Source organism: Orycteropus afer, unplaced genomic scaffold (assembly GCF_000298275.1).
Source record: "Orycteropus afer afer isolate SDZICR_OR568_19922 unplaced genomic scaffold, OryAfe1.0 scaffold00236, whole genome shotgun sequence".
NCBI classification, from domain to species: Eukaryota; Metazoa; Chordata; class Mammalia; order Tubulidentata; family Orycteropodidae; genus Orycteropus; species Orycteropus afer.
Window position 1 is genome coordinate 983,074 of NW_006921823.1, and position 11,845 is coordinate 994,918.

The following is an 11,845-nucleotide window of genomic DNA, read 5'->3' on the forward strand; positions in this document are numbered from 1 at the left end:
TTCTGTGTCTGTGTTAATTGGTTTCCCTTTTCTTTGTTGAAGAGGGTCTGTGCAATCCTTCTGCCTAGTCCGCCATCTTGCCCCGCCTCCCTGACTATCCTTTTGTTGCTCCAAGTGAGTAGAGACTAATTGTTTGTGCCATTTGCAAGCTTATAACATACCAGGCACTAACCCAAAACAAAAAGGGGGGAGGTAGAACAGGAGCATTAAATACTTTGTTAGGCCATTTAGCTGGGATGTCTTGTAAAACCATAACCCTAAACCTCCAAACTAAGGAACCAAATCCCATGAGGAGTTGGGTTTTACATAAAAAGCCTTAGCAACTACTTTTTTTTGTCATTGTTGTAAATATATCTATCACACAACTTTGGCAAATTCAACTTTTTACAGGTGTGCAACTTACAGCATTGACAGTAATTGGCTGTGAACCCTATGCTTAATCAATGTGATTTTTCAATTACCGATAATATCTCTTTCTCTTCTCCTTCCCATCCCTGGTAACCACTAATTAACTTTGTTCTCCATATATTTACCTTTTTTTTTTTTTTTTAATTGTGATTTGGGTGAAAGTTTACAGAGCAAATTCAGTTTCATACAGCAGTTCACATACCCTTTGTCTCATGACATTGACTACGATTTACATCAATGCAACAACTCCCCTCCCACTTCCTCCTGATAGCTACCTCTTTCCTGTGTCCATCCCTCCGTGCACTCCTGCCTCCCTGAGCTGTCTCCATGTGCATAAACAGCCCTTTCTTCTCCCATGATTTTTCTCTCCAAGGAGTATATCTACCTCAGGTAAATGTTCACCTCATATGCCTGTCTTTTGTTTGGCTGGAAGCCACAGGTGTGGGTTCAATTCCAGACCTGTAGGGCAGCTAGGGGCCAAAGTCTCAGTGGTTCCACCAGGCTCTATCAGACCAGCAAACTTCGTGCCCTGTTTTTTTTTTTTTTTATTCAAATGATTTTGAGTTTTGTTCCACACTGTTCTCCCTCTCTATCCAGGATCTCCTACATAGATCCCCCTCCAAGTGGTTAACAGTAGTAGCTGGGCACTATCTAGTTCTTCTGGTCTTATAGTCGTATAGGCTGTGGATCTCATGGTGTACCAGTCACTAGGACTAATTATTTCCATGAATCTTTGCTTTTCTTCATTCTTCTTTGCTCTAGACAAGGTTTTTTTTTTTTTTTTTTTTTGTCTTTTGTATAAAAATGAGGTAATACAATATTTGTCCTTTTGTGATTAGCTTATTTTGCTTGGCATAATGTCTTCAAGCTTCGTCCATACTGTAGTATGTATCAAGACTTCATTTCTCCTACTGGCTGAGTAGTTTTCAATTGCATGTATGTATCACATTTTGTTTATCCCTTCATCTGTTGATAGGCACTTAGGTTTTTTTCTACCTTTTGGCTAATGTGAATACTACTGCAGTGAACATTGGTAAACAACTTTTCTGCTTTCAGGTCATTTGGGTATATACATAGGAATGGAATTGCTAGGTCATATGGCAGTTCTATTTTTAGTTTTTTGTGGAAACACCAGGCTGTTTTCCACCTTGACTATGTCATTTTGTCTTTCCACCAGGAATAGGTAAGGGTTCTAGTTTCCCCACAACCGTACTAACATTTGTTATTTTCTTTTTTCTTATAATCTTGGCCATCCAAGTGGGCGGGAAATGGTATTCATTGTGTTTTTGATTTGCAAATCTCTGATGATTAATGACCCTGAGCATCTTTTTATGTGTTTGGTGGCCATTTGAATGTTGTCTTTGGTGAAATGTGTATTCAGGTCCTTTGTCCATTTTATAATTGGGTTGTCTTTTTGTTGTTAAAGTTTTGAAGTTTGATATCTATTTTGGGGAGCTCTGGTGGCGTAGTGCCTAAGGCATTTGCCTGCTAACCAGAAGGCTTGTGGTTCAAACCCATCAGCCACTCCTCGGAAGGAAGGTTGGGCAATCTCCTTCTGTAGTGATACTGCCTCGGAAACCCAAGGAAGGGTCACTATGAGTTGGGCTCAACTCAATGGCAGTGAGAAGGAAGGATATGTAGTTTGGTTATTAGATTCTTATCAGATACATGGTTTCTGAAGATGGTAACTTCTTTTCACCTTTTGGTAAAGTCTTGATGAGAAAAGTTTTTAATTTTTATGAGGTCCCATTTACTTATTTTGTCTTATGCTGTTTGTGCTTTTGTTATTAGATAAGGTTTTGTTATTATATTAAACTCACTGGCATCGAGTTAATTCTGACTCATTGTGACCTCCACTGAGTTTCTGAGGTGGTAAGCCTTTATGGAGGTAGATTTTGCCCCATCTTTCTTCTGTGGAGCAGCTGGTGGGTTTGAACGGCCAACTTTCTGGTTAGTAGTCAAATGCTTTAGGCATTATATTAGATAATGTTGAAAGGTAGGCATGAGAGTTGCCTGTGCTTTTTCTTCTAAGAATTTTCTGGTTTGAGTTTGCACATTATGTTCTTAATCCACTTTGAATTTTCATTGTGTGTTTATGGTATGATGCATGGATCCTGTTTCAGTTTTCTACATTTGGAAATCCAGTTTTCCCCATACCATTTATTGAGTAGACTCTTTTTTCCCCTTTGAATGGATTTAGCAATATCATAAAAAATCAGTTGAGCATAGATGTGTGGGTTTATTTATGGACTCTGAATTCCTTTGTGGTATTTTTAATTTACCAGGTTACATATTTATTTGTGCTGCTTGATTCAGCTGGCAGGTAATGTTGTTTATTAATCTTTATATTTGCTTGACATATAAGTTGCTACTCATTGAATATATATTGTTCAAGGAACATAATAACACTTATTGATCATTTGCCTTGTGCTAAGGACTAGTCTAGACACTTTGCAAGGAAAGTTCTTGTAAGTACTTTATAACAGTGAATAATATATTGGTTTTATTGCTTAGAAAACTGGAACAAAGATAAGTAAATTACATAAAGTCACACAATTAGTGTGGTAGCAGTATAGTGGCCCAAAATGTCTATATTCATCCCTGAAATCTGTGACTATATTACTTGGCAATGGAGAGTTAATGTAGAAGATGGAATTAAAGTTATAATTTAGCTGACTTTAAGATGGGGAAATTGTCCTGGATTATCCAGGTGGGCCCAGTGTTATCACAGGGTCCTTATAAGTGAAAGAGGGAGGAAGAAGAGCCAGTGGTGTAGAGATGTGATGTGAGGAAGACTTACCTGCTGTTCTTGGCTTTGAAGTTGAGGATGGAAAGCCATGGGCCAAGGCATACAGGTAGCCTCTTGAATCTGGAAAGGGCAAAGAAATAGATTCTTCCCTTAGAGCTTCCAGACAGAAATGCAGCCCTGCTGACACATTTAGCTCTGAGCACCATTTCAGATATTGATCTCTAGAACTATAAGATAATGTATTTGTGTTGATTTAAGGTATAAGTTCTGGTAATTTGTTACAGTGGTCCTAGGAAACTAATGCAAAACCAAAAACTAACTGCTTTTGAGTCGATTCTGACTCATAGCAACCCTATAGGACAGAGTAGAACTACCTCATAGGATTTCCTGGCTGTAAATCCAGACTGCTTCATCTTTCTTCTGTGGAGCAGTTGGTGAGTTAAAACCACCTACCTTTTGGTTAGAAGTCAAATGCTTTAACCAGTATATCATTGGACCTCCTCAGGAAACTAATATAACTAGTGTTGTCTGGGAGTTAAGCCCTGGTCTGGCTCTAAAATTTATAATTTTTCTGTCATGCCATGATAATGTGGTAATGAGAATTTAAGCACTATAAATTAATTAATGGATTCCTTCATATAATAAATACATCTTTGGTGCCTACTATCTAAAGAGTGAATTAGGTATTAGAGTCAGTGATCACAATTACTAAGTTCTTACATCATGAGGTATATAGTAGAGGAGGTAGACAGTAAACAAATAAAGAAGCTATTATCAATGCCAGGGTCCAGTGAAGGAGCACTCTGTGTGTAGTGAACGGGAATAGCAGTGTGGGGAGGTAGAGGACCACATAGCCAGCTGGTGCTTCCTGAGTAGCTCACAAGGTGAGAAGGAGCTGGCTGGGGAGAAGCATTCGAGGCAGGTGCATGACCTCAGCTTGAAGAACATGGGGTAGTCAGTTATACACAGGGAGCAGGTGTATCTGGGACTTAGGGAGCAAACAGCAAGGCAGAGAGGTAAGACTGGGCAAGTAAGCAGGGGTTGGCTTATGAAGGGCGTATGACCTGGAGTGTCATGTTCAAGAGCAATGGGATGCAATGAGTTTTTAGTAAGGGATTGACATGGACTAGTTGATGTTTTAAAAAGGTCAGTCTGACTCTTGTGGGTTTGAGGTATGCTTTAGATGGAATTGAGGTATCTTTTAGTGGTATGATTGAGAAAATCTGCTCTTGAATGTGAAGCTTTAGTAAATGAAGTTTATGTGACTGATTATTAAACTGGGTAGGATTGGGGAGGACCAAGTTTCAGGCCAAAACTCATCCTTTTTGTTTTGGACATGTTTAGTCTGAGATGTATATGAGTCATCCAAGTTTAGATGTTTGTTTAATCTGCAAGACTGGATCTTGCAGGAGAAATTAGAACCTGAGATAAAAATTTGTAAATCTTCAGCGTCTGCATAGTATTTAAAGCTGTGAGTATTAGTGACTACCTAGGGAGCAAGTACAGATAGGATAGGCAGAGGGCCTGTCTTAGTTACGTAAGGCTGCCATAACAAAACATCATAAAGTGGGGCTTTGAAGAATAGAATTTTATTATCTCACAATTCTAGAGGCTTGAAGTCTGAATTCAGGATGTGGCAGAGTGATGGTCTTTCTCTGTTGGTTCGAGGGGAAGATTCTTTCTTGCCTCTTTCAGCTTCTGGCAGCCCTAGGTGTTTCTTGGCGTTCTTTGGCTTGTAAATGTATCCGTCATTTTCCTGTGGTTGACCCTTTCTTTATAAGGCACCACTCAGAAGGGATTAGGATTAGAGACCATTATGTTCCAGTATAATCTTATTTAACTTAACTGTTACCCTCTGCAAACAAAGATTGTGTCCCCCAACAAAGTCACCATGTCAGTTATAGGAATTCAGCGCCTCTTTTTTGGGGGACACAATTCAAACAGTCTAAGAAAAGACCATTTTGAGGAGAGATATAGTGCTGTCTTGCTTCAAGAGAACTCTGAGTGAGGGGAGAGGAGGAGGTTTTGCATCTCAACAAGGAGAAGCTCGACAAAGAAACTTAAGAGTTATCAAGAGATGATAATAACTCTTAAGAGTTAAGAAGAAATGATGAACAGAAAGGAGTAGATGGAGGCTATCTGAAGAAAACCCTTTAGAAAAATCTTACAGCACAGGAAAGCAAGGAAACAACATGTAGCTGATGAGAGATGTGGAGTAGGGAGGTGTTCTGATTACCTAGTGTATCTCTGACAAGAATATGTCACAAATGGGATGGCCTTAACAAACAGGAGTTTATTCTTATAATTTGGAGGCTTTAAGTCCAAGTTCAAAGTGCCAGGCTCTAGGGTCTGGGTGAAAGCCCCTCAACCTTGGGGTCCAGCTCTGCCTCCTGCTCCTGGCCCACTGGAGCTAGAGGCTTTTCTTCACTCAGACAGCTGCTGGCTGCTGAGGCTGACAAGCTCGAGGTTGACCAGTAAAAAGGCACAGTCCTGCTGTTACCAAACCACACGGCAGGCCATTAAGTTAAGTCCATTTTAAGTCCCAAGGTCAGCAGAGCATAGCATGCTGCTGAACAATGATATGGCTATAGGCAGGGTCCAAGTGTGCCATAAGCTGGAGACCATTCCCAAGGCTTCTGCTTTATATACAGGAAGCAGACCACATCCCAAAGGCAGCTACTCTGCTGCTTTAGGTAGATCCCACTATGGAGTTGATTGCCAGTCTCATCATGGGGAATAACTACCCAGCCACTCAACCAGGCCCAGCCAAGTTGACAAAATTAACTACCTCAGGAGGTTTGTAGAAACAGATAAAAGAGCACGCTTGTATAGGAGCAGGGCACCAGAGAGGGTGAGGTCAGTGCAGGAGAATGGACAGTGGGAGGCAGAGTCTTCAAGAAGACAGTACCATTTCTGCCACTGGAAGCCTTTTCTCTTCTGCCTGACTTCCTACCCCTGTGGTTCCTCTTCCACTTGTCCAGACCACCTGGGGCACTGAGCATTGCCTAGTGCTTCTGTATCTGCCTCTTTGTATTTACACCGTTACTTTCTATTAGAACAACAACTTTGTAATCCCTGCCTATGCTTTTAGGCCCAGCTCATATGCTACCATTTCTGTAAAGCCTTTCTTGAACATTCACAGCCAGAAGAAATCTCTCCTTGTATTGAATTCTAAAGTATTTTTTCTTTTTATCGTGGCATTGTCCTATAAATATGCTGATGTTTCTTTTTTCTTAAATCCTCTCTTGATCCCATTCTTCCTCCAGTCAGAAAGTCATGTGGCCTCTGCCTTCAAAATGTATCAGTCCCGCAATCAAAGCACACAGTGGTTGAACTTCTATTTGTAAGTCACTATTTAAGGTCAGAGGTTTGAGTGGTGAAAAAAGCATGATTTCTATGTAGTTGGCAATAAACGATCTGGTGGGAGACAGTTATCTTATAAACTATATTGTAAATCAGGCAAGGTTCTATAAGAATCTCATAGTATTTTATTTGTCTTTGCAATTCCCATAATAACTTGGTACATATGTGAGAACATTTAGAAGTAAAAAAATGTGTTCAGCTTTGAGTGAGTTATTTCATTTAGTCCTTGAAACAAGGTATATACTGTCCCTCTTTACAAAAGAATACTTCTTACAGAAGAAAACTAAAATTTTGGAAGATTACCTAACAGAGCTTGTAAATGATGGATTGGAATTTAGACCCTTGTGTTTGTTATTCCAGTTGTTCTTTCTGCTTTTCTACAGCAGTAACCCTTGCAACTTGCTGACTGATGGAAATGCTGTAAGATATCACTCCTGAATTTACAAGGGCTTTTTGGGGTTAATAAAGATACGAAGTTACTGCAAGTTGTAAAGCTGTTTGGGTTTCAAATGATACTTTTGTTATGATTTATAACAGAAGCTTATGTTTGTTACTTTTTTAGATCCCCAGACTTCAAGAGAAATTTTTGATTTTTCACTAAAGGCAATTCGTCCTCAGGTAGGGTGAATATTACTCTAATTCTTATACATTTGAGACTTGTGATGATCAAACATTGATGGTGAAAATTTTTTTTCTAAAATAGATTGACCTGAAGAGATATGCTGTGCCTTCAGGTATGATTCTCTACTTAATGAAATGTAACTTCTTTGATTACAAAAGTTGACTTTCATTTAAATGAAGTGAAAGTAAATGAAGTGAAAGTAAATATGCTATCATCTGTGATTTTTACACACAAATATTTACAGGGAAGCTTTTGGAAGCACAAAAGTGGTGGAGATAGTCACATTTAGGTTAAATGATTTTTTTTTAAAAATTATTTTGTTTCTGTTGAGAATATAAGAGCAAAAGAAACAGCTATTCATCAGTTTCTACATCTGCAATTCAGTGACATTAATTACATTCTTTGAATTATGCAACTATTCTTACACTCTTTATCTAAATTATTCCTTCTCCCTTAACATAAACTCATTGCCCTCTGAAGTTGAGTTAAATGATTTTTTAAAGAAATTTAGTACCTCTTTGTGTAAATAAATCCCTATCTTACTTCTGCACCTCAGTTTGGTGTTCTTTAGCCACTTTCAGTTCAAGTGGAGACTGGTGGTGTCAGTACTTCCATTGAATTCCTTTTGGTATTTGTAGTGATATTAGATTGCCATGAATGCAGCTTGAATTTTGACATGTACTGAGAGCTTTCTCAGTTCTTTGTTCTGGCTTCTGTTGTCTTATTTTAAATATGAAGGCTTTGCCATTGCAGCTGGTTTGCACTTGTTTGCCCTGCATGCGTCCCAGTTCAGCACCTGCCTTCTGGACAACTACATGTCTTTATTTGAAGTGCTATCTAAATGGTGTGGCCATACCAATGTAGAGGTGAAGAAAGGTGCACATGCAGCCTTGGAGGCCTTTCTGAAACAGGTAATGTAAGTTCAGCACTCATTTAAAAGTATCTTTTCCACAAAAAACATAAATTCCAATCTTGTACATACCCATTTGAATGATACAAATAACTTGATCCATTAACATTGTAGTATTTTTTTTTTTTTTTAAAGGGCTTTATTATTGATCAGCTGTCGGGGTGGCAGCAGCACTGAAAGAAAGCTAGGAAGATTCCAGAGTAGGTACAGGACCTCAGAGCCAAGGTGAAGGCAGAATCTCTTGGACAAAGGAAGTGGGGTGAGGAGAATGGGGGAAAGGCAGGGTGGTCTGCAGCTCCTGTGAGCCAGAGCTGAGGTGGCCAGAGTTGGATGGGCAGCCAGGTGGGATGAGGAGCCTCAAGTCACTGTAGGTGTAGGAGCTATCAGATTAAGACAAGATGCCTGTTTCAAATCCCTTCCAGAGCAGGGAGAGCTTGTTTGTCCTTGTTTGATTTCCATCTAGGTGGGATTTGGTCAAGATTAGAGCCTACAAGTATGGAAACATGTTACATTTGGCAAGGAAAGCTGAAAGAAACCTAAAGGTTTCTGAAAATACTTGCTGTACTGGCTCAGGGCATGGGGATTGAACTGCTTCGGTTGACTCTGATAGTACATACTGAAGATCCATAGCAAGAGTTTTGTTTGATGGGTAGATCATAGTTAAATTCACTAGTCCGTGAACAATCTGAACTGTGGCATAAATGGTATTGGCCTGAGAATCAGGGCCAGAATGTACAGGAGGGAGGGGAGAGAGAAGTTGCCATCCTTTTTCTTAGTGTGGGCCCAACTCCAACAAAAATGCAGAATTGATTCTCTTTGTCCTTGGATCTCCCCATTTCATCCTGCCCCTCACAGCTTCCTAACATCTCTTGCTGTCCTGCCCCTTTCCATAAGGTTTGCTCTTGCTCCCAAATTATTCTGAGCATTATGATGACCTCTTCTTCCTGTCTCCCTTATTAACAACTTCTGTTCTGCTTAATTTGACAAATCTTGGTTGTTAAGGAAAATAAAGGAGAAATTTTTTTTTTTTTACTAATTCATGGAAATATTTTTGTATCTCAATAAACATTTGCTCAAATAAATCTCATAGTAGGTGGATTTTCAGGCTTTGTTACTAATCTGCATACTTGTTGGCAAAAAGGGATTTGTATGGCAGATCTTGGCTCTGGACTCCACCTGTCTTTTGTAGCCCTTTTTTGACTTATTCTTTGAAAAGTATCATGGAGAGTCTCGTGGCATAGTGAAGGGATGGTACTGCAGAGTGCAGGCACAGACTCTTGTCAGCTGGAACAGCAGGAGGATGAGTGTCTCATTGTCCTGTAGTCTTCCCTCTGTGCTTAGATACGTAGAACATTGATCTGCATTCCAGGTTATTGGTGGTGGTGGTGTTAGGTGCCATTGAGTTGTCTCGACTCGTAGTGACCCTTTGTACAACAGAATGAAACACAACCCGGTCCTGTGCCAGCCTCACAATTCTTGCTATACCTGTGCCCGTCATTGTAGCCACCATGTCAATCCATGTTGTTGAGGGCCTTCCCCTTTTTCATTGACCCTCCACTTTATCAAGCATGATAACCTTCTACAGAGAATGGTCCCTTCTGAAAATATTACCAAAGTAGGTGAGTCCACTCCTCAGAAGGAAGGTTGGGCATTCCTACTTCCGTAGTGATACTGCCTCGGAAACCCAAGGAGGGGTCGCTATGAGTCGGGCCGACTCGATGGCAAATAACAACAACAACAACAGGTGAGTCTCAGTTCTGAGAAGCATCCCAGCTGCACTTCTTCCAGAACAGATTTGTTCATACTTCTGGAAGTCCATGGTATTTTCAGTATTCTTCGCCAGCAACACAACTCAAAAGCATCGACTCTTCTTTGATCTTCCTTATTCATTGTCCAGCTCTCATATGCATATGAGGCAATTGAAAATGCCATGGTTTGGGTTAGGCACACCTTAGTCTTCAAGGAGACATCTTTGCTCCTCATCACTTGTAAGAGGTCTTTTGTGGCAGATTTGCCCAGTGCGATTCATCGTCTGATGTGTTGACTAGCTTAGCTTCCAGATTAAGACAGACTTGGAAGAAGGAAGGGGCCATCTACTTCTCACAGAATTGGCCAGTGAAAACCTTGTGAATAGAAGTGAAACACTGTCTGATATATTACTGGAGGTTATTGCTAGAGAATTTAATTGCAGACTTCCTCTCCTATTCTTAATAGAAATTAGATTTAATGAGTAGCACAAATGGTTAATGTACTTGGCTGCTAACAGAAAAATTTGAGGTTCTAGTCCACCCATCAGCACTGTGTAGAAAGGCCTGGTGATTTACTTGTGAAAAATCAGCTATTAAAATCCCTGTGGAGCACAGTTCTACTCTGACACACATGCGGACATCATGAGTCAGAGACGACTCAACCAAAACCAAACCTGTTGCCATCAAGTTACTTCCAGTTGATGGAGACCCTGTGTGTTACAGAGTAGAACTGCACCATGGGCTTTTCTTGGCTGTAGTCTTTTTATCTTTCCTAAATTTCATTTCATTGTGAATATATACAGCAAAACATACCATACATATAGAATTTAGAGGTATTAATTACATTCCTTGAATTGTGCAACCATTCTCATCCTCATTTTCTGAGTTGTTTTTCCAACATTAACATAGCTTACTGCTCCCTAAATTTCCTATCTAATTTTTCGAGTTGCTGTTGTCAATTTGAATCCTATGAAGATAGTTCTTAAAAGAGCCTAATGCTCAAGGCAAACATTTTTTTTACTAGTTAAGCAAAACTTTTGTTGGTTTTTAAGAGGACTTCAGGGGCTAGACCTTGGTTTAAGGTTGAAAGATTATCTCAGAGCAGTAGTTTCAGAGGTTCATCTAACCTTCATGGCTACAGGAAGTCTGGTTTCCATGAGAATTTGAAATTCTGTTCTGCATTTTCCCTCCTTTGATCAGGATTCTTCTGTGGAATCTTGGATCAAAATGTTCAGTAATAGTACTTGGGCACCATCTATTTCTTTTGGTATCATGGCACAGGAAGTAGTTGTTCACAGAGGCAATTAGCCACACATTCCATATCCTCCCAAACTCCTGACTTTACTTCCTCTATTGCTTCCAGTGAATTGTTGTGCCTTCAATGACCACTTGCAAAGTTTAAGACCCCAGGCTTTATGCAGCAAACTAGGAGGTAGGACAGAAGCACTAAATATATTATTAGGCCATTTAGCTGCAATGCCCCATGAAATCATGACCCTAAACCTCTAAACCAAGGAGCCAAATCCCATGAGGTGTTTGGTTGTGCATAAAAAGCCTCAGCAGCTACTATTTTTTTTTAACTTTATCATTGTCATAAATAAATCTATCACAAAACTTTTGCAAATTCAGTGTTTTATATATGTAACTTACAGCAATGACAGTAATTGGCTGTGAACTCTATACTTAATCCATGTGATTTTTCCATTACCATTAATGCCTTTATAATTTTAAGAATCCGAACTAGATAAGTATTTAACTAGATAAGTATCTAACTTGATAAGTTCTTTATTGTGTTTCTCGTTTCAGTTATTGTCCATTTCAGTTGTCCTATCTGTTTTATTGGATGCTCATTTGTTCTTGTATTGTTTTCCTTTTATCTCTTTGTGTATGTTTTCCCTTAGTTCTTTTTCTATGTTTAATGTTATTGTCTTACTTTCTTCCATTTTTTCTTTTTTAATTTATTGTGATTTGGGTGAAGATTTACAGAGCAAATTCACTTTCCATACAGCAGTTCACATATACTTTGTCTCATGACATTGACCACA

At 39.4% G+C, this 11,845-nt stretch overlaps 1 protein-coding gene across 1 annotated transcript in view; it reads left to right on the forward strand.

Annotated features, from left to right (window-relative positions):
- Window positions 1-11,845, forward strand: part of PRKDC (protein kinase, DNA-activated, catalytic subunit) — a 550,241-nt gene that overhangs the window by 69,598 nt on the left and 468,798 nt on the right. The window contains exons 8-10 of the mRNA XM_007949066.1: window positions 7,083-7,138; window positions 7,224-7,254; window positions 7,896-8,053. Of these exons, the coding sequence (XP_007947257.1) occupies window positions 7,083-7,138; window positions 7,224-7,254; window positions 7,896-8,053 (245 nt within the window). The remainder of the gene's footprint in view (window positions 1-7,082; window positions 7,139-7,223; window positions 7,255-7,895; window positions 8,054-11,845) is intronic.